General features: G+C 34.2%; 3 protein-coding genes across 4 annotated transcripts; 1 reads left to right on the plus strand and 2 right to left on the minus strand.

Moving 5' to 3' along the window:
* Positions 1 to 1,921: 1,921 nt before the first annotated feature.
* On the minus strand, positions 1,922 to 5,816 carry LOC108208439 (benzaldehyde dehydrogenase, mitochondrial-like). Its single transcript, XM_017378968.2, has 11 exons — positions 5,707 to 5,816; positions 5,353 to 5,475; positions 5,063 to 5,205; positions 4,826 to 4,979; positions 4,490 to 4,719; positions 4,135 to 4,224; positions 3,657 to 3,830; positions 3,420 to 3,557; positions 2,474 to 2,611; positions 2,321 to 2,382; positions 1,922 to 2,229 (listed from the first exon to the last, which is right to left on the minus strand). Exons 1-11 carry the CDS (start codon positions 5,780 to 5,782, stop codon positions 1,956 to 1,958), a joined length of 1,602 nt encoding a protein of 533 aa, XP_017234457.1. The 5' UTR covers positions 5,783 to 5,816; the 3' UTR covers positions 1,922 to 1,955.
* A 2,200-nt stretch (positions 5,817 to 8,016) lies between these two features.
* On the minus strand, positions 8,017 to 9,425 carry LOC108208628 (protein PLANT CADMIUM RESISTANCE 2-like). The gene is made up of 4 exons (XM_017379163.2): positions 8,849 to 9,425; positions 8,699 to 8,770; positions 8,378 to 8,608; positions 8,017 to 8,275 (listed from the first exon to the last, which is right to left on the minus strand). Exons 1-4 carry the CDS (start codon positions 9,285 to 9,287, stop codon positions 8,190 to 8,192), a joined length of 828 nt encoding a protein of 275 aa, XP_017234652.1. The 5' UTR covers positions 9,288 to 9,425; the 3' UTR covers positions 8,017 to 8,189.
* Positions 9,426 to 10,862: 1,437 nt separating this feature from the next.
* On the plus strand, positions 10,863 to 16,566 carry LOC108209442 (putative potassium transporter 12). Of its 2 annotated transcripts, none has more exons than XM_017380349.2 (9): positions 10,863 to 11,320; positions 12,407 to 12,635; positions 12,715 to 12,963; positions 13,557 to 13,607; positions 13,923 to 14,183; positions 14,430 to 14,482; positions 14,591 to 14,705; positions 14,838 to 15,092; positions 15,284 to 16,566. In XM_017380349.2, exons 1-9 carry the CDS (start codon positions 11,060 to 11,062, stop codon positions 16,330 to 16,332), a joined length of 2,523 nt encoding a protein of 840 aa, XP_017235838.1. In that variant the 5' UTR covers positions 10,863 to 11,059; the 3' UTR covers positions 16,333 to 16,566. The 2 variants fall into 2 exon arrangements, with proteins under 2 accessions (XP_017235838.1, XP_017235837.1); XM_017380348.2 differs by having other exon boundaries at positions 10,922 to 11,320; positions 13,554 to 13,607.
* The last annotated feature ends 5,049 nt before the right edge of the window (positions 16,567 to 21,615 follow it).

The following is a 21,615-nucleotide window of genomic DNA, read 5'->3' on the forward strand; positions in this document are numbered from 1 at the left end:
TTTCTTCTAAATAATAGTGGTTTGTAGTGTATCCATAAACACATATTAGTAATATCCTTTGATTTTATTTTTTATTTTAAGGATATACGTATGGTTCGGTTTCTTTTTTGGGTACATTTTCAAACTCATCAAAAATAGTTATTGGTCTCTAATTTTTTTTGGATTTCACGAAATTTTTACTCCGTTATCTTTCGTTTAACCACTTCATCAATTTTTGTTTCTTTTTTTTTAATACTTTATATATTTTTATAACTCCAATATCTGAATCATATGTACTCCCTTCGTCATAGTCAATTCTTTACGTTTGGTTTAGACACGGAAGTTAAGAAATATATATATAAAATAGTGAAAAAGAGAAAACAAAGGGGTGAATTGGTGAGACTCATTGAACTTTAATGTTAGAGTGACAGTTCAGTAAAAGTAGTGTGAAAAAATAAAAAAAAATATGTGAAATGGTGGAATTATTACTGTTTTTAATAAATTTTGAAATGTTAAGAGTGAGACATCGTTTTAAAAACCATAAGAAAATGACAGAGACAAATGAAGTATAAACAAAAGGACTGGACGGATGTATTATTAAACGGGCAGCATGTACTCGAATATTTGAGAAGAATTGCATCGCGATTCGCGACCCAAGCATCCAAGAAACAAAACTAGTCTGCAGCCTACAGGAGATAACAAGGTAGGAATAGCACATCTCATGACTTTCTTACTTTCTTACTTTGACAGGGACAGGTGTCATCAGCCTCAACAGATATATTGCGTCAATTTGATAAACATCAACTATACACATGAATCGGGTCTAAAAAAGTCGCTCATATTGCGTCATGAAATTTGTTACGAATATGATAACAGTATTAATGGTTACCATTGGACTGGGCTACAATTTGAAATTTCAACCCAAATGATTACATGGGCCGGTTGGGGTCATGATATATTGATATTCGTAAAAAATTATCAGCTTATTCCCTTTAGGGGATTAATTTTTCTTGAATGTGCAGGTATAAATAAATAAATAAATATATAAATAGGTAAATATTCTCAACATGGCTGACAAACTCGTCAACGCTGATGCCTTCGGTTTATTTGTACTTTGGTGTAATTTTTTCCCGACCAAACACAACATAACAATTCTCCGGCAGTTGTTCTTAACGGGTACAGTCAGTTTTCGAGAGCAAGGAAATTTCTTTATTCAGATACAGTCAATGTTATAAAGCGAAAAAACAAGTACTGACAAAAGTCCTTATTCCTTTAATTTCGTGTCACTTGTTTTCAACTAAAAGATACAGCCATTCCTTACTAAGGCACGTCATAAACCAGAAGAGTTTCATCGTCACCATCAGGCATCAACACGAAGGCAGGGCCGGTTTTTGAGGCGTGCAAGGTGGGCTGACGGCACAGGGCCCCAAAACTATAGGGGCCTCAAAATTTAGAAATCAATGTTTTATTTAATAAAATTAAATTTCGAAAATGAAATTGAAAATTAAAAATTATATATTTATTTTAATTATGTTTATTTATAGATAAATAATTACATAATCTAATAGATTAGTTTATTATGTTTATTTGCATTTTAAATCTTTTATGTTGTATCTTTACTTTTTATATAATAATTTCTCTTTTATTAAATGTTTTCATAATGTTTTTACATATGATATTTTTTCATATGTACTATAAATTTCATTCTTTTCAATGACATATAGATATATCTCATATAAATTCATATTAATTTTGTTTAAAATATTAAAATTATTATTATTTAATAACATTATTTATCTTATTTTAAGTGATATGTTTTAATTTTATAAAAAAATAATATTTTTATTATTTATTTATTTTTATAATATACATATTTTTTATTATTATTTGAGGCCTAATTCATATTATAGCACAGAGCCCCAAAATTCTTCCAGACGGCCCTGCACGAAGGATACATCGCAAGCCCTTCTCCTTGCCTACAACCATGCAGGATTCTTTACCGGCATAACCACAGCCTTAACTTGCAAGTAGTTATTCAAACCATAAACACCCTTTTCTCTGCCAAGACCACTCATTTTATATCCACCGAAAGGTATTGCAGCGTCAAATGTATCATAACAGTTGATCCAAACTGTTCCAGCTCTCAATGCACGCATCATTGTGTTGGCAGTCTCAAGGCTCCGCGTAAACACTCCTGCAGCAAGTCCATATCGAGTGGCGTTCGCCCTTTCTATCACTTCATCCAAAGTCCTACACACAGATCACATTGTTTAACAAATGTAGTCACACATACAAAATATTGATATCTTGTCAATGCATGGTGATGTTTTATTACGCTCACTTGAATTTTAGTATGCTCTGAACTGGACCGAAGATCTCATCTTGTGCAATCATCATATCATCCTGATATACATCAACAAGTAAAGATAAAGAGTTTGTCTGTTTTACTTATTTTACAGTGAAATCTTTACAAATATGCTCTAAAAGAAATTACCTGAACGTTAGAGAATACGGTAGGCTTAAGATAGAATCCCTTCTCGCCAATTTTATCACCACCAGTTTCAAGCTTAGCTCCACAATCAATTCCAGATCTTATATAATACAGGATCTTTTCGTATTGAGCAGAGTCAATCTGGTATAACAGAAACAGCAGTATCTCAGGAACAATTCAAGCAGTTTAATATGATACATATAGTAATTTGAGAACACAATGAGTTTAATTACTCAGTAAAACCTTTTCCTAGGATATTTTTACAACACTTTCACCTAAAAAAAAAAGTGCCACGTGATCTCATTTCTTCCACCTACTATCCACATTGTTTCCGTCTCCAAGGAGTTTTTTTGACTGTTCTGGCTTTGTTCCTGGCTTCATGCCAGGTTTTCCAGCCAAATTGACCACATTGGGGAAGGGGTTGATGTTTCGATAAACAATGTCAAGGGTCTAATTGGATATCTGAAAACCGGTCAAAATATTGTTTTAGCAGAAAATTGTTCATGTTTGTGCCTTACATGTAATACGCTCAATGACCATTCTGACAGCCATGTTCAGGACTGGACACGTTTTATTAAACCTTAAAAGGCAGAAAATGCAGATAATGTACCTAAAAGTTGATTAAATAACCGGAAAAATTATTATATGGATTTTCAAATCCTTTTTCCGAATCGCAGGACTTCCAGCCGAGTTTAGTGATGTTAGGGAGAAGGCTGAAGATACAATTGAATAGGAAAAGACAAAGACAGAAGTAATTAGTAGGGGTAAAATGTACACAACATAGGCTAGGCAAAATTGCAGTTTTAGGATTTAATATGTTCATGCTTGCAACTTAAAATTTCCAATGTAAACTTTATTAAATTAAAAGGTTGATGAATATCCACAGACTTGGTGTGAAACTAGTTATTCTTTCCCCTTTACTGTAGATAAACAAATGGAACAGCATTACCTGAGGACCTTGTTCAGTTCCATCCCTAAATGGATCACCAACAACACGATTTTGTGCACGAGCTTTTGCTTTCTCTACGAATTCATCATATACCCGCTCGTGAACATATGTACGGGAGCCTGCACAACAGCATTGCCCCTGCAGATTTTATGGATTTGTTCAACTGTAACTGTTGTCATTCATGACTTAGGAGGCACCAGTCACCACAATAGACTAACGAGCTACCAAATGACCTACCATGTTAAAGAAGAGAGCTTCGTGGGCTAGTTCAACCGCTTCATCAATGTTTGCATCCTCACATACAATAAAAGGGGACTTCCCTCCAAGTTCTAAAGTCACCGCCTTTAAATTGCTATCAGCTGATGCAGCAAGTACTTTCTTGCCAGTTTCAGTCGATCCGGTAAAAGCAAGCTGCAAGCAGAGTTCTATAAGTGTTTAAAGGTGTTGTAAGAGCTGATCCAGGGCAAAGAAGATCATATAGAGAAAAGTAAAACAATCACAGGACCATTCAGAAGCTTTATCAACTATCTCTCGTTCTATGTATTGAGGTTTTCTTGCAGAGATTAGTGCAGTTACTTGGTCAAATGCATGAGGAGTCACCAGTAATGAGTTAAACTTGACTTTCTTAGCGATTGCACAAGAATCTTATTCTTAATACTGCATAAAAAAACATTCATAAATTTGCCAAGATGATGTCTATTGAAATTCAGGTTACCTTGTCCACATCCATATGGAGGCATAAAGCAGCACCAGCACCATTCCCATGCCCAGAAACAATGTTCAAAACTCCTGGGGGAAGGCCAGCCTGTAACAAATATAGTGAGATTATAATTTCTTTGTAATTCATACATTTGTTCAGAACAAACAAGGCATAACAAATGGATCATCTAAAGCAGCATTTTATAAATTTCAGGGCTCGGCTAAATTACTCGTAAACTTCCTTAAACAACTTTGTATTAGTTACCAAAAATCTCATTTCATCTTTAATCTAAAATATCACAGTGAAAACGCAGTTTGGATTTTGTATAAAATAAGCATTAATCAACCAAATTAAAGCTTATCAAGCATACCTCAAGAAGTAGGTTTGATACATACAGTGCAGATAGTGGTGTTTGCTCTGCTGTCTTCATAACAACAGTGTTACCACATGCTAATGCAGGGGCAACCTTCCAACCATACATAAGAAGCGGAAAGTTCCAAGGAATAATCTGTCCACAAACGCCAATCGGTTCATGCAGAGTTTGACAGTGATATGAACCGTCAACAGGAACAGTGAGGCCTTGGATTTTATCCGCCCAGCCTGCAATTTATTAGCAAAAATATATAATTCAAGTGTAAATCTTTGCAGAGTGCAGAGTAAATGATTGCCAAAACACTTGTTTATTGCAGTGATTGTGAAGACATACCTGCATAATATCGGAAGAAACGCGTGAGCATTGGTACTTCAACGAGAGCACTCTGTTTAAATGGTTTTCCAGTGTCCCAACTCTCAAGGGCAGCAATCTCATCATTATGTTTCTCTAGTAAATCCGCAAACCTCAATAATATATTTGATCTATCCTGCACACAGAATGAAATAGGTTGAGATTTTTGAAGAAACTGAAAGGGAATTCTGCAACAGATCATGTATCGGTGAGCATTACATAAGCAATCATTTTAGGCCATGGTCCTTTACTGAAAGCCTTTCGAGCAGCCGCTACAGCTATGTCAATATCTTCTTTATCACCTTCAGCAACATGAGCAATCACCTCTCCCGTTCTAGGGTCTATTGTTGGAAATGTTTTTCCTGAAACAATGTTCACCTTGGAGCATGAATCGCAACTATGTGACCAACATCGGCCATTCAGCTGAAATTATTGTGCAGTATCTGGTGTGACATGGATTTGTGTTTGTTATTTACACGAGTGATTGTAACAAACTACAAAATGATTACCTGATACAGCATCAACGAATTGTCCATCAATCAGAAGTTTCGAATAATTTACTTCTACAGGTGGCTTCACTGGCTCCTCAATTGTAGAAGTGCTGTACTGGGAAATGCGGTGACATAGCCTCCCTGTTTAAAAGGAGTCTTATAATATGAACAGAGTTCTGAACACGGGAGGTTTGAACAGTTCCCAATCATTAGTACAGTCTATCTAACTACCAGTATTAGGAACAAAATTAAGCAAACAACTACATTAATGGTTAGGGGGGAGAGGGAGGGAGGGTGGGAGAGAGGGAGGGAGAGAGAGAGAGGGAGGGGGAGGGGGAGGGGGAGAGGGAGAGAGAGAGAGAGAGAGAGTACCAGAGGAGAGCAAGGCAATGGAAGGAGAGAATGAACGTTGATGAGTAACGAGAGATGAGATCCTTCGAGCTGCCATGATTCAGTGCACAATTAAAATTCTAACACCACAATTGCAATGTGCATAATACTAAATTCGATGCAGTGTATCCCATATAAAAGATGATGATGATATGCATGTGTGCAGTGAATTTGGAAAGTGATAAAGTCAAAATCACCGCGAGATTGTTGTAAGTTGTAACTAAGTACTGATATTTTGGAATTAGGGGTCATTTGTTTAGTCTTAACCATAACTTCTGGACCATTTAAATCTGAACCAGTGATAATCTGAATCATGAGTGAGTGATGTCATTTGACAAATGTAATTTTCCAAATTTTTGAATGATAATATTTGTTTGAAATTTCCTTTTTTTTATACTTAATGATATATTGTTGTTTTTACAAAATACTATTTACATAATAGCATTATATAAGAAATACAATAATTTTTTTCGACAATTAGACTTATATACCTTATAAACTTGTGCATGTCATTATAAGAAAATTCAAATTTTGTCCTTAACCACTTGAATTATTTAATCACACTCAATATACTATATTTTATAAAAATATGTATCAAGATATTAAAAATTTGATAGTTATTGGGTTGATATATGGATACCGACTAGTTACTGATCATTATTAGATTATTAAAAATCAAAAATTTATTGGTCACTCGGTTGATACTTGTGATCTGGTTTGTCATCTATAATTTAATCATTTTATTAACATATTTATTTATTTTTTAATAGTTACCAAATTAAAATATATTTAATTATTTTAATTCAAACATAAATCTAGATTTAATTATCAATATTTATGTAAGTTATAAATTATAAATATAAATTTTACATAGTTTCAAAGTTTTCAAAGTTAACAAGAGGAAAAAAGTTTAACGGTGAAATTTTTCAAAGTAACCAATTTCAACAAAAATTAAAAAAATTAAAAAACGTAACAATGTTTAGTAGAGTATAGAATAGGCTGCTGGACGAAACCACCTCCATTTCTTCACCTCAGTCATCCAGCTAATTTTATCGAGTCGTCCAGCTAATTTTATTTCGTCCAGCAAAAAGAACAGCGAGCCAAATGATCTGAACAAAGGCACCGCCCCTTAGTCTCAGAGACATGTAAATACATGCAACCTCGTTGCCTACAACCTCAGACTTTAATTATAGTCCATTCTGTTAAAGAGATATTCTCTAATGTTTTGACAGCATCATTATTTATGTTGCAAGTTCTTTTTATTTAAGGGAATTTTTCTCGAACCCTCTCTTAACAGTAATGCAAATATAATCATAAATTAGCTATAAATATACACATAGATTTTGTATTAATGGAGTGCTGGAATTTATAATATTATGTATAAATTTTATTTTCCACATGACATGTAGACTTTTAACTAAGGGACTTCTTAGGTTTTAGAAAAATTCATGAGTGTTGACTTTTTTCTTTGACCAACGGTAAAAATATAGTATTTATATTATTATAATAACTATTAAATTTTTTTTATTTCACTCGATCTATTTAAATCTAGAATATAACTTTTTTCTTTAAATAATAATCTTATATCTCATCTCGGACTGATTACCTTTGTAATTAGGGCACTCAAGAACTCCATACATGTGAATTTCAGTCCTAGTTCGTATATACCCGTCCGTTGATAAGTCAAATTATGTGAACACAAAAAGAAAAGTAGATTTGGGATTTTGGTAACTAGGATTTTTAGTGTGTCTATGTGTTAAGGAAAGTACAGTTGATAAGGAGCGCGCTTTTTCTCTAGAACACGTCTTTTCTTTTGTCTTGCTGATGAAATGTGTGTTTTCACCTAAATATCCCGCTGAGCTTTTTGTTTCTAAGTCAACTTAATGACTGATTTTTAATGTTCTTAATGGCCGTCAACAAATTAAAAAGTGGAGTCGAATGATAACCACATTTTTGTCATTTTTAAAGTTCAATCACATTTGTGTAAATTGGTGTAAAATTTAGACATAACTATCTAATTTACACAGTATAGTAGTAACAATTATAGGTATTTTAGGCTTTTGGCGCTGTTCTCCCTGAAGGCAGAGAAGGACAATCAAATTCTGTAAAGTCCCTCCGGACAGAATGAACAGTAGAGTAGAATTTGGGCATTGTTAGAAAACAGTGGCAGACCAGCAAAGAAAAATAAGTGATTTGAGAACTTCTCATCTTGATCACACAGTTGGATTGATATTCTGATGTCTAGTCTGTGATTAGTTTTCGCTTTCGCTTGTTGGGGCTGAGCCTCTGTATAGCATTAAAAACGAAGGATAAATAATGATCTTTAAAAACCAAGGATAAATAAAGATAATTTGCTCCCACCAAAAACTAGATTACAAGTCTCTCCAGGTAAAACCTGCACTTAATCATCCGAATTCCGGAATACATTAACACATAAAAAACAACATGTGTATATATCCAAAATTTCATCGCATCATGCCCTGTTCAATAACTGGTGCAACTTGATATACTGCTGTGGCTGCCTTTTGCATCTCCATATTTCGCTTCCACCCTGCAAATTCATTTCCCATACAAAACAATACTAATTTCATCAGCTCTCAGAATCAAGTAGTAGAGTACTGTTTCATTATCAGAATCAGTAACAAAAAATTACCTAGAGGCACTTCAAATCCGAAGCGACCTAGCTCCCGATACTCTTGACACAAGGCGCAGGGCTCGCATAGAGCATGAACAAGAAAGTCGTTGAACACAGTCCCCCTCAACTTGTATTTTTCTCTGAGTTTATATCTGTAGAATCCTCCGAATATACCTGTACATATACCTCCCGTGGATAGTCCAAGAATTACGCTCAATAATCCATACATGAAGCATCCTTCCCAGCAAGCTGCATTCAAAATATTGTTTCATGAATGCTGAAATTAGTAATCAATTTATTTTGTTTTTTGATGTGAAACACACGCATTAATTCACGTACATGTCTGGCCTTGGTTTACGATTTCTGATACTTGGCCGAAAGTCACACAAGGGCAACATCCTGTCATTAAACCTGTGACAACATTCAAGCCAAGTCAAGAAATTGAGGTTTTGTGAATAATTAGTTTTTTTTTAATAATTTGTGACATACAATTGCGACAATCAGATCGACAATCGCAGAGATCGGTGGACCAAGTGCGTTGGTATCCTGGATAATTGTACTCGTAAGCCGGGACATAGGGAGCGAGCATCCCAGGGTCACCATTGTATTGGCCTGGTGGAGGATCATACATGCCAGGTGGTGCGGGCTGGTAATGCAGCGGTGGTGGCATGACCATTGGTTGGTAATAAAATTCCTGGGATTCTGATGGCCAGTATGGTTGTGAATATTGTGGTGGCATTTCGGCCTGTGACATTGGCGGGGATGTCGTCATTAATGGCCAGTGATGTGGTGCGGGCAGGGGTGGTGATTGTGGTGGCATTGGCAGCTCGGCCTGTGACGTCGATGTCGTCCAGTGTGGTGCTGGACGCGGGGGAGGTGGAGGTGGAGGTGGAGATGCATGGTTGTTGTTTGAATGATGAGGCTCCATGGATAGATGATTAAGGGGCTACCTGCTACCAGAGGAGCCCCGGGAGAGACTTGTTAAATTGATTAATTCATGGAGGCAGGAGCAAAGGAGAAAAGGAAGTGAAAGATGAAATGTTATAAACAATACTGGGATTCCATTATTCCTTGAACTGTACCCATAACCATGTGGTTTAAGGTTAATCTATTTTTAGTTCCGTAATTAAAGCATTTGATGGCAAATTTATGCATGTATGTTTTGCAATTGCAATATTTTTTTTATTTTTTTTCCCCAAAATTTAGAACATATTTCATTAATACGAAAGAGACTCAATAGGGACAAACCCCTAATTGATCATGCAACTAGGTTGAAAAACAAATAAACGAGCTAAATAATTAGCCGTTTTGTTTCTGGATTGCTTAACTAAATACAAGTATTCTGAAAATTAAAAATGAAGATGTTAGTAGCTTTACAATTGAACCTCAGTAATTATTTAGTTTCACATATCTTCATGAAATGATAAGTTTATGGATATTCATCTTGAAACAAGCCTGAGATCTGGAATGATTTTTTATAAGAATCTAAAAGAAAAAGTCTTTTCTACTAGTAATTTTTAAGTGAAAAGCAAGACTAAAGGGATAAAACTCAGAGATCAATTTGGATTTCAAAGTTAATTAATCTGTACTTCAAAAAAATATTATTAGTTCCTTCATCTCAATTTATCTGTATTGTTTGATTTCGGTTATGTCAATTATTGGATTATAGTCGTGTAGGTGGTTTTCAAAAATGAGGGTAATTTATAATCCTAATATCCAGACCCATTTTTGTTATGTCAATTCTTGATGGAATGTCCGGTATATGTGATTTTCCGGTGCTACAGTGACTAGAAAAAATTACTGTATGCTGAAGTGTTGTTTTACTTCGTGCTGCTTTGCTCTTGCCTCTTCCACAATCCCTATGCCTCTTGTGATTGAGATTAGTAGGGTGTATTGGATTGAGATTTTAAAGTATTTTTTTGCATTCATGAAATTCGAGGGTATTCGATTGAGATTGTTTGAAATTCATTAAAATCTTAAGGTATTCAATTATGATTTTAAATTATGCTACAAAATCTGGTAGTATTCAATTGAGATTTTAAATTATGATTTAAAATCTGATGGTATTCAATTGGTATTGTTTAAAATCCATTAAAATCTGATGGTATTCAAATGCTGATGGATTTTTTTTCATTTCATAAAATGATGGATTTTGTGGCATTTTTCAGTGTATTTTAAGTTTTTTGAAATCTCATCAAAATCAATGGGATTTTGAAGTATTGTATCTAAATCCCATCAACTGACATTTTATCAAGAATCCGCACAAAATCAAAATCTCATACAATCCATTAAAATCCATAGACTAAAAACAATCCATTATAATCCCAATCGAATACACCTCCGCTATCTTATCTTAATATAGTTTAATAAATTATTTGCAGTGTCCTCTTATCTTTTCGTTTCTTTGCATTCTTTATACAAGAAGTATGGGGTATATTGTATAAGAAGAATGGGGTCCACTGACAAGTACCATTATTTGCATTATTATTACATGGACTAACGTATGCAGAAACACAAACGAATAAACGATAAAACTGCCCAAGTCCCCTGTCCATTTCTGTTATCTGTCCCAGCCACTTCAGTTGCCAAGAATCTTCACTTGCTGGCCTTATTAGCACCAGAATTCTGATTTCTGCTTCTGGTTTCACTAAATATCTCATCTTTTTCGTGGGTTTTAAGTGTTTTTGAGTTCTTGTTGAAATGGATGACGACGGGATTGAAGATGGCGGCAGCAGTGTAAGATTGACCGGGATTAGCGTCGGAGCCGGCGAGTCCCGGTGGGTGGACGGTAGTGAAGTGGACTCAGAGTCACCTCCATGGTCACTTGATGAAGATTTGAGTGCTAATAAAGAAGATTATGGCCACTCTATTAGGAGAAGATTAATCAAGAAACCAAAGAGACTTGATTCTCTTGATGTTGAAGCTATGGAGATTGCTGGCTCTCATGGTCATCATAATAAGGTCAAATTTTGCATCAACCCCTTGTTTTTGTTCTCAACTTGAATTATAGTATGTCATAGTAACCATTAGCCCTTCCTAGTTCACTAGATACAAATAAGACTGACACTTAAAAAAATGAGAATCAGCAAAAGCAAATTGAATGGGATGGACTAGGAAATGGAAATAATTAATGTTTACCAATAGAAAAGTACTCATTTCATTCTGTCCCTCTAATTATGTTGTGTTTGGTTGGACAGAATGGTTGGAATGACTAAATATAAATGAAAATAATAGAGGTAAGTAAGAGGGAAGTTTTGGAAAAAAAATTGAGCAGAGTGCAAAATTGTTATGATGAGATATGAGAAGGAATTGATTATAGGAGAGAATGGAGCATTTCTTCTCAAATTGGGGGTGTGATCTCTATTATAGAGTGTAAGGAATGGACTGGAGAAAGGAGTGAAATTTTTAAACAATTATTCATAACATAGTTCAAATTTTATTCCATTCCTTCCAAATTTATTCACCCCAACCAAACACAACATTAAAGTTCCAAACACAACAATAGGATTGACAGTTTGTAGACTTTGTAGGATAATATGGTTGGTAGTTGAACATGAAAAAAGTATATGTTACTGGTTTTAAATTCTGGTGGTGATGAATAGCCAATTTATTTTATTGTTTAAGACATGTTCCAGGCTCCTCTTAGAATATAGTACATGATCCTGTTAAGCCATCCTTCTAAAACCTTGAGCCTATGGAGAGTTGGTTACTTAGCACTCCTAGTAGAAAGTTGATGTGGAAGTCCTTATAATCAAAATTATGATTTTTGCATTGTAATAATTTTGCTTCAACTGTCATTGCTTTAGTTGCTTATTAAATTATTGTGATTTCTGAAACTTAATTGCTAGAACCTTTTGATGTTGAGAGTTCAAAAATCAAATCATGTTAGGCCATAGCTAATTGGTTCTGTAATCAAGTAATGCGGAAAATAAGCTAATGGGTACAAAATTTATATACTTGAATTCGCAAGGGGGGAATGTATTTGTGTGTGTGTGTGTGTGTGTAGCACTGTCATTTTTAATCAATTTCAGCACTTCACTGAATCAGGATGATTCTACTTGGCGAACCGTTGCACTGGCATTTCAAACGCTAGGTGTTGTATATGGTGACATGGGCACAAGTCCTCTGTATGTTTTTTCTGATGTGTTCAGCAAGGTGAACATCAAATCAGATGTTGATGTCTTAGGGGCATTATCACTTGTAATATACACTATTGCATTAATTCCTTTGATAAAGTACGTCTTCATCGTACTCAAAGCTAATGACAGTGGTGAAGGTATAAGTTTTTTATTCAAAAACTTGTATAGCATTGGTTTGTTCATAGGTTTTATTCATATTCCGAATTTAATTTGCAGGAGGAACATTTGCACTATATTCATTGATCTGCAGGTATGCAAATGTTAATCTTCTGCCAAATCGTCAGCCAGCTGATGAACAGATCTCTAGTTTTAAGCTCAAATTACCCACTCCGGAACTGCAAAGGTCTTTACATATAAAAGAAGTACTTGAACAAAAATCCTCCTTGAAAACACTTCTCTTGCTCCTGGTTCTAATGGGAACATCCATGATTATTGGGGATGGTATTCTTACACCAGCTATATCAGGTAGGGGTTAGTTTTGAATTCCCATACATACTAGAAGCCTAGAAGGGCGTACTAGGAGTGCAGTTTAAAAGGCATTTGCTGTATAGTCAATAAAAGAAGTTAATTATGTATAACACGAATAATGCACAGACATCAGATTATTTGTTATTTTGTAACTTATAAGGTTTTTAATTATCTGCAAGTTCTACCATTGTCTGAGAATTTCTATCTTTTATCCACATAAGGTCGATCCGTCAAAGAGAAAGACGCGAGCAAAGCCGCAAATTGTATAAGTTTACTTTCCTGAATATTAATGTTTACTAAATGCATTATCTAATCAAAGTGCCCATAATTAATTTAATGTCTCCCCATCATCAACAGCATTCCTTTGGTAAGAAAAACTTTTCTCCTTTGTGCTGTCCTTGCACTGAAGGGCACAAAACTACTTCCCTGCATGCACTATAACTTGATTCGCTGCAATTCCAAAATGATAATCCAGAGACCCTTGTAGTGTTGTCTTTATATGCACCCACAGGATTTTTGGAGAATTAATATAGTTCAGCACAGCCTTTTTGAGTTAAAATATGTTCTTAATTTTATCTTTCATTTAGCAGTTATGTCTGCCGTGAGTGGTCTTCAGGGCGAAATACCAGGGTTTGACACAAGTGAGTAACTTTCTTATTATATCTTTACATTCATAAAGCAAAATTTCTGATTCTAATGCTTGACTTGCTATTCTGCTTGGATTATACTGTTCTTATCTCATCTGATACCGTATGCATGTATAATAAGCCAAAGATCAGTCAATTCTAGACCGACCAACCCCATTAGTTTCTTATTCAAAATATTGCAGATATACTAATTTTCACCTTAAATTGTAGTAAAAGTTTTGTCAAAACCAAAACATATCGGCTGTCGATGCTAGCACCAACCAGTAGTATTTGCATGAAGCTCCTTGTCTAATTGTCTTTTTCCAACAGATGCTCTTGTTATGGTCTCAATTATCATCCTTATCGGACTGTTTAGCATACAGAGATTTGGGACTAGCAAAGTGGGTTTGACCTTTGCTCCTGCTCTTGCTTTGTGGTTTTTTAGTCTGGGAGCTATTGGTATTTACAACATATTTAAGTATGATACCTCAGTTGTAAGGGCAATCAATCCGGTTTACATCTATATCTTCTTTAAGAATAACTCTGGCAAGGCATGGTCAGCTCTTGGTGGTTGTGTCCTATGTATCACAGGTATTTCGAGGTGCCCTGTGTTATTTTTTTGGTCTTGAAGTTAATATTGCAATTCCTTCCCAAAAATTAAATTTACTATGGCAGAACCTGTGTTTACATATTTGAACACTTTTATCTCACTCTGTCATTTATACTATTGTCTTTAAGTATCACACCGGTGATTAATATATATAATATTTGTACATTATCTGTTCATCTGATTCTAATATCTGGATAAGCACACGGTGAGATAATCTGTGATTGCAGGTGCGGAAGCAATGTTTGCCGATCTAGGTCATTTCTCTGTACCTTCTATACAGGTCTTTCTACTATCTTTATTCATCCTTTCTGGGATTGTATCGCTGCGAACACTTAATTCTTGTTCAAGTTAAGAACATTATAGGTGATCTGAATACTAACTTCTGCAGATTGCCTTCACCTTTGTGGTGTTTCCGTGCCTTCTTCTAGCTTATATGGGTCAGGGTGCATATCTGATGAATTACCCCAACTCAGCGAACAGAATCTTTTATGATTCTGTACCAGGTAACTTTTGCCAAAATGTAGCTTCTCACATTTCCTTCGATTCTCAATGTTTTAAAGTTCAGTTAGGAGTTAGGTCGGGACTTCTCTTTAATATGTGGTCATTGTGATACTTGCACATTGGTGGACATACAGATGGTCTTTTCTGGCCAGTTTTCGTGATAGCTACAGTTGCTGCCGTGATTGCCAGCCAAGCCATGATCTCTGCTTCATTTTCTTGCGTGAAGCAATCCATGTCGCTTGGATGCTTTCCGAGGCTAAAGATAGTTCACACCTCAAGGAGATTGATGGGACAAATATACATCCCTGTCATCAATTGGTTTCTAATGATCATGTGCATTCTTGTGGTTGCCACCTTTAGGAGCACAACAGACATAGCAAATGCATATGGTGAGGTTCCCTTTGCTTGGGAGTACTCTATATGACTTTTAGTTAATCAAACAAATATTCATTAGTAGTTTAACACATGCCCTACTATTTGTTTCCCAATAAACCTTGACCCCTTGCAATAAAAATTTGATAACAAAATCTTAGAGGAATTGACAAGTCACTTTAACAAGGTTTTAACAATTATATTGTAGGGATAGCTGAAGTTGGAGTCATGATTGTTAGCACCGCCTTGGTTACGCTGGTTATGCTTCTTATTTGGCAGACCAACTTGTTTCTGGCACTGTGTTTCCCTCTTGTATTTGGATCAATTGAGCTCCTATATATGTCTGCCGTCCTTTCCAAAATCATGGAAGGTGGTTGGTTGCCACTGGCATTTGCTTCTTGCTTCCTCTGTGTGATGTACACTTGGAATTATGGAAGTGTACTGAAGTACAGAAGTGAAGTCAGAGAAAAGATTTCAATGGATTTCATGTATGAGCTTGGCTCCACCCTAGGGACTGTGAGAATCCCAGGAATTGGACTGTTATATACAGAACTGGTACAAGGCATCCCCTCCATACTTGGGCAATTCCTTCTGGACCTTCCAGCAATTCATTCCACAATTGTCTTTGTGTGCATCAAGTATGTTCCTGTACCAGTTGTCCCTCAAGAAGAAAGGTTTCTATTCCGCAGGATTTGCCCAAAAGACTACCATCTGTTCAGATGTGTTGCTCGATATGGTTACAAAGATGTCAGAAAGGAAGATCACCATGCATTCGAACAACTTCTAGTCCAAAGCCTGGAAAAGTTCCTGAGAAAAGAAGCTCATGAGTTAGACTTGGAAAGCAGTCTCATTGAAGTGGATCAGTACGACAGCATTTCCGTCAAGTCGAGAGAACCTACAGATACTCTGGAGGAGCTTACAATACCATTGATATTGCATGATCACAATTCCGAAAAGGCAGAAACTACCTCAACAGAAGGAGGTATAGTGGAATTACCACCATCTAGCTCAATACCAGGAGACGAAGATCCAAGCTTGGAGTACGAGCTGTCAGCTCTTTGGGAGGCCACAAATTCTGGATTCACATATTTACTTGGTCATGGTGATGTAAGGGCCAAGAAAAATTCATTCTTTATCAAGAAACTGGTAATCAACTATTTTTATGCATTTCTGCGAAGAAATTGCAGAGGTGGTGCTGCGGTTATGAGGGTACCACACATGAATATAATTCAAGTCGGGAAGACCTACATGGTTTAGTGATGCAACTACATTTTTACTGTGCATTCAAAGAATCCCTTTGGAGAAACTGAGTTCATCTCCATTATTGTTGTTATGAAGGACCTGATGCAGAATTGTATTGTACTTCTAATTATTTACAACTTGTGATTGCAAACTTGTAGCATTTGCATAATTGCATCACAACTCTTCGTAGCTACCAAATTGTTATTTTTTTTGTGTGGGTGTGAATTCAGTAAATTATAATTTATGAGACGTATGATTGTAAAGAATTAGTACTCCAGGAGAGTTTACGAGCTAAGAATGCATGGCAAGAGGTGGACCTCAACTTAAATTATTATGGGCTTTGGAGAATTTAACTACAGGCCAAGCCTGTTTAATATTTATGTAACTTTCTTAGCCGAAAATGGGATGGGGAAGCTCACATTGGTTGAAGAGTGGACCTCAGAGATTCAGATAACAGGATTTCCGAGAAATCTCCGAAAAAAGTCAGTTGCAGTCTTGCAGACATACAAAAACCGGCACATTGTTAAGTTTGGTCAAGGGAATGTAAAGAATAAAATGAAACGAGTAAAATTAAAATTAAATATTATAAATACAAGATATATCTTGGAAAATTGAGAGAGTACACTCATGAGTCATGACAGAAAAAGAAATTGGATATAGGAGAGGGTAGAACATGGTATCTAGTATGATTTCCATTAACTGAACAAGCAGGGACTGAAAATTTTAAATAATTATTTCTAGCATAGTACAAGTTTTTTTCGTTTTTTCGAATTCATTTACTCCGACCAAATTATATTATTTTACCTTTTAATTTAAGATGCCGGAGTCTACATACTATTTGAAGAAAAATAATTATTCTGTTTTAAATTATGACTACTGTGGCCGTATGTAGAAACACTTCTTATATAAAGTATTATTTAGAATTTATTCATTTAATGAAAAATGATATATTTATTAGAAAAATAACAGGTTATATTAACTGATGTAAACATTATCAAATTCAAATAGATCGGAATGCACCGATTCCACTTTCATACTAATATATACCGTTGCCCAGTGTAACATAAATCGAGTATTGGACCTAATCGGTTGAACTACCGTCTCTACCAATTCAGGGATTAATCGGGAATCAGAGATTAATCAGAAGAATCAAATGGAGTGAAAATCGAATTTATTTTAATATTAAAACATTATATTAGTTATTTAGTAACTAATATACACTATATTCATAAACTCTGCAATTATTCATATGTAAAGTAATATAGTATTTTAATATTAATAATTTATCATACAAAAAAAGAAATATGCATAAGGACCAATCGAATTTTAAAAATTGAATTGGTGACCGACCTCGTCGTAGAGGATTAATCGATTAAATCGGAGATTTTAAAATACTGTCACTGCAGACTTATAGTCTTGATAAAAAAAATTTGGTCTTCTGCGTCCGTCCACGGTGCTAATTGCTAAAAGGTGTCATGTGCTGCCCGGTACCGACTTAACAAGATTTTAATAATCGTAAATGAGGCAAGTCAAATCAACTCTTGGTTACTGCTTAGCAGTTGCATTTGGTACTAACTTCAACAACAAATAACAATAACCTTTTGATAACCCCAAAGGAGGTACAATTCTCTCTAACGCTGTCAATTGTCATCGAACATCTCTGATATTATTTTAATGAATTTTTAAAATATATTCTAAAGAATTTAATTTTTGATAATTATTATGTCACCTACAACAACTATTTCTATCTGTGTTTCTTATTATTATAATAGCTAGTATTAAATTGGACTAATAATAAGATGTGTCCCTGTACTTTTTACTAGACCCCTGTGTCGTGTGTTTATTGTGACAGGAATATGTTATTTTAGTATCTAATACTTATGTTATTCATAAAATATAAGGGTTCATTTCTGCGCACTATAAGTATTCTTGATTAATACTTTCGAAAAAAAAAAAGTATTCTTGATTAATATAATTTTTTTTCAAGCAGAGTTTGATATTATCTCTTCCGTTGAGCAGACAAATATGAAAAGACGGAAAATGTATTTCGTAAGAAAAATCGGAGGAATATGGAACACAAAGTGAGCATGCAATCATGGATAGCAGCGACATGATCCTTTTGGCGATAACAATCGATGAGGAAGATCCGTTGAGAACTTGAGATCAGAAAACGTATGCATGTCGCTCGTAGGTGGCAGAGTAGTAGACTGTACACGTAGAACAAACATCCTTATCTTATGCACCTTATTAGAAAGTCTATCTTTATTCATGATCAAAAACAATACTTCACTTAATTTATGTGTAAATTATTGTTTCAATAAATTAACTGAGAATTATAATATATAACTTCAAATTCATTTATATTCTAATTTCAAACTAGTTAAATAATATTAAATATAATATGAAAATAACAATAAATTTAAAATAAATATAACATAATTTTGTAACGGCATCCGAAAACGTCCGGGTCGAAATATGACTTTAAAATAAGTTCTGAATCAGTGGATGTGGCCAAAGGGAGTGGCGTAGAAGGGCACAAGCCCCTTGTAAAGCTTGTTGGAAAACCAGTTGTCGGACTTTGATAATCGCTCTTATGTTCATTTTTCAGAAAATTCATATATAATTATATGTGACATTTCATAATATATAATTTTAAATTTTAAATAAGCTTCGAGATAGCAATATAATTTAAAATTTCAAAATTCAGAATTATTATACTTAAAAACAAAATATTATCAATAAAAGAAATCATCTAATTGTCTTGTAATCTACAATATTACTGTATTTATATATCTTTAAAAATGTCTGAGGCATGTATCCTAAATTTGTATAGACAACCAAACGTGAACTGTAGTAGTAATAATTGTGCATGGAAGAAAAAACTGAGAATCGTTGCCTGTTAGATGTTGAATGAGTGACCAAACTAGTGGGGTCATAATTAGTTTTATTATTTCTTCTTTCTAGAAAATATCAAATCTTTAGTCTTGGGCATGTCTGGCTCACTATTTTAATTAATTTTGACAATAAAGATATATTCTTAAAAGATACTCCTATTTCTTAATATTAAGTGTACTTGACTTGTTCATTTTTCTTGTTCTACGTCTAAGATAAGTGGAAAAATAGTTTTTAATTATTAAGAATTAAATAAAACATAAAATATGAGGTATAGGTATTGATTACTCCTTATTACTAAAATGAAACTAACACCGTTAGACTTAGATTTATTTTAAAGGGAAAATTAATTCTAAAGTCTCTGAACTATAGGCACTTTTTTTTTCTAGGTCCCTGAACTATAAATGTCAATTCATATGTAATTCAACTCTTGATTTTTTCCTACCTGGGTCCTTCCGTTAGATTTGATTTGACGCCGTTAGTTTTTCCGGCGAACTTGGTCGGAAAAGCTCAAATCCGGTGAGCTCGAATTTTCCGACGAGGCTAATTTGAACACTAAAAATCACGAAAATTATATGAACATGCTCATAATCACACGATCTATCAATCTACATCATTATAATTCGAAAAAAAGCTATTAAAATGAAAACTAATATTCAACTCAAAATTCAAAAATTACCAAACTAAATTTTGATGGTATAGATGGATAGGGGATTGAAAAACGAGCAATTTGATTACTCAAGCTTCAAATTTGGATACCGGAATCACCTTCAAAGTTATCTTTGATTCTCATGAACTTAAGAAAAACTAATGGCGTCAAACCAAATCTAACGGAAGGATCCAGATAGAAAAAAATCAAAAGTTGAATTACTTATGAATTGACATTTATAGTTCAGGGACCAAAAAAAAAAGTGCCTATAATTCAGGGACTTTAGAATTAATTTTCCCTATTTTAAATTCTAACCTAATATCTAGTTTGTTTAGCACGGGACTTAAACCAACTCAACAGATATAACCTAACAGGTGTAAGTATAACCCAGTTGCGATTTGCAAGCATTGATACGTGGGAACTGGGAAGTAATCAACATCATTCTACAGCTACAATATGCTAGGATTGTATTATCATTGTCATTAAACTATTGACACTCCATATGGTCCACATCACTGTATAAAAATATTACCACGTGCCCGTCGTGTTATTTTCTCTTTCGCACGAGTCTGGCAATTCAAAGTCACAATTTGATTGCAATTTATTCGAGAAAATCAACTGCCACAATTTATGGGGTGTTTGTTTCCGGCTTAAAAGTCGGGTTTCTCGTTTATAAGTTAAAAGTACTTATTTGTATCGTTTGTGTAAAAAGTCAAGAAGCACTTAAAAACAGTTATGAACGATAGCTTTTGTTTCAGGGTTTCTGCTTATTTTCCAAACACTTTAATCACTTATAAGTCTTAACTTACTTCTAACTTCTGCTCCACTTTTTTTATTTTAAGCAAGAAGCACTTATTTTAAGCTCACCCAAACGGCTTCTAAAGCACACGAAATTTTAATGCTATTATTTATCCAATAAGAAACTTATAAAGAGAACTTGTTTTTATTTTTTTACTAAATTATAAAAACATTATTTACATGTGAAATGGATATATAGAATATAATTTATTGAATTGCCCGCTCCAAGATTCACTATTTTAGAAAGTAAGACAAATCATTAGGCATGATATTAATAAATTTGTATCATTTTAACATCAATTAATAAAACATTATACTGACACGTGTATACAAAATATTTCTATATAAACATATTAGATGCACGTAGATTATTGACTATTAAAATAAGTATTTGTTAAATGAAATTTTGGTTTAGCCCGCTTTAGTCATATGTTTGATTTTATATCCAAAGTTTATTTTCTATTTATAATCAAAATATTTTTTCCGAAAAGAAAGTTATAAATATAGGACCCTTTGGATTAATTTAAAAGAAGTGACTTCTTGTTTAAACTAAAGAAGGGGAGAAGTGAAAAAAGTTGAGACTTATAAGTTATTAAACGGTTTAAAAAAAATGTAGAAGTCGTGAAAAAAAAACTAACATTATCAACTTTTTATAAATAATTCTAGCTTTTTTATATGAGTAAAAAAAATGTTACTTCTAATCTCCAGCTTCTTGTAACCAAACATGAACATATTTCAGATATGAAAATTAATCCAAACTTATTTTTCGTATCCAAAAATTCAGCAATCCAAACTTATTTTTCATAAAGATACTACTACATCTGCAACGCATGTTCGGATATGCTGGACATGGGGTACAAAAACTTTGACATTATCTGCGAGAGAAAAAACACAATAAACTATTACAGCATACAATTTTACATATTTTATTATCTTCGTTTCCCTTTCACTTCTACTTG

Source organism: Daucus carota, chromosome 2 (assembly GCF_001625215.2).
Source record: "Daucus carota subsp. sativus chromosome 2, DH1 v3.0, whole genome shotgun sequence".
NCBI classification, from domain to species: Eukaryota; Viridiplantae; Streptophyta; class Magnoliopsida; order Apiales; family Apiaceae; genus Daucus; species Daucus carota.

Excerpts from the sequence above, each read along its gene's own strand:
- LOC108208628 (XM_017379163.2), bottom strand. The coding sequence starts at position 9,287 with ATGGAGCCTCATCATTCAAACAACAACCATGCATCTCCACCTCCACCT. Across the intron at positions 8,609-8,698 it reads CGTAAACCAAGGCCAGACAT|CTTGCTGGGAAGGATGCTTC; the intron begins GTACGTGAATTA and ends TTTTGAATGCAG. Across the intron at positions 8,276-8,377 it reads CGGATTTGAAGTGCCTCTAG|GGTGGAAGCGAAATATGGAG; the intron begins GTAATTTTTTGT and ends ATGAATTTGCAG.
- LOC108208439 (XM_017378968.2), bottom strand. The coding sequence starts at position 5,782 with ATGGCAGCTCGAAGGATCTCATCTCTCGTTACTCATCAACGTTCATTC. Across the intron at positions 5,206-5,352 it reads ATTCGTTGATGCTGTATCAG|GAAAAACATTTCCAACAATA; the intron begins GTAATCATTTTG and ends ACATTGTTTCAG. Across the intron at positions 2,612-3,419 it reads GAACTGAACAAGGTCCTCAG|ATTGACTCTGCTCAATACGA; the intron begins GTAATGCTGTTC and ends CTGTTATACCAG.
- LOC108209442 (XM_017380348.2), top strand. The coding sequence starts at position 11,060 with ATGGATGACGACGGGATTGAAGATGGCGGCAGCAGTGTAAGATTGACC. Across the intron at positions 12,964-13,553 it reads TCTTACACCAGCTATATCAG|CAGTTATGTCTGCCGTGAGT; the intron begins GTAGGGGTTAGT and ends TCTTTCATTTAG. Across the intron at positions 14,706-14,837 it reads CTTTTATGATTCTGTACCAG|ATGGTCTTTTCTGGCCAGTT; the intron begins GTAACTTTTGCC and ends GTGGACATACAG.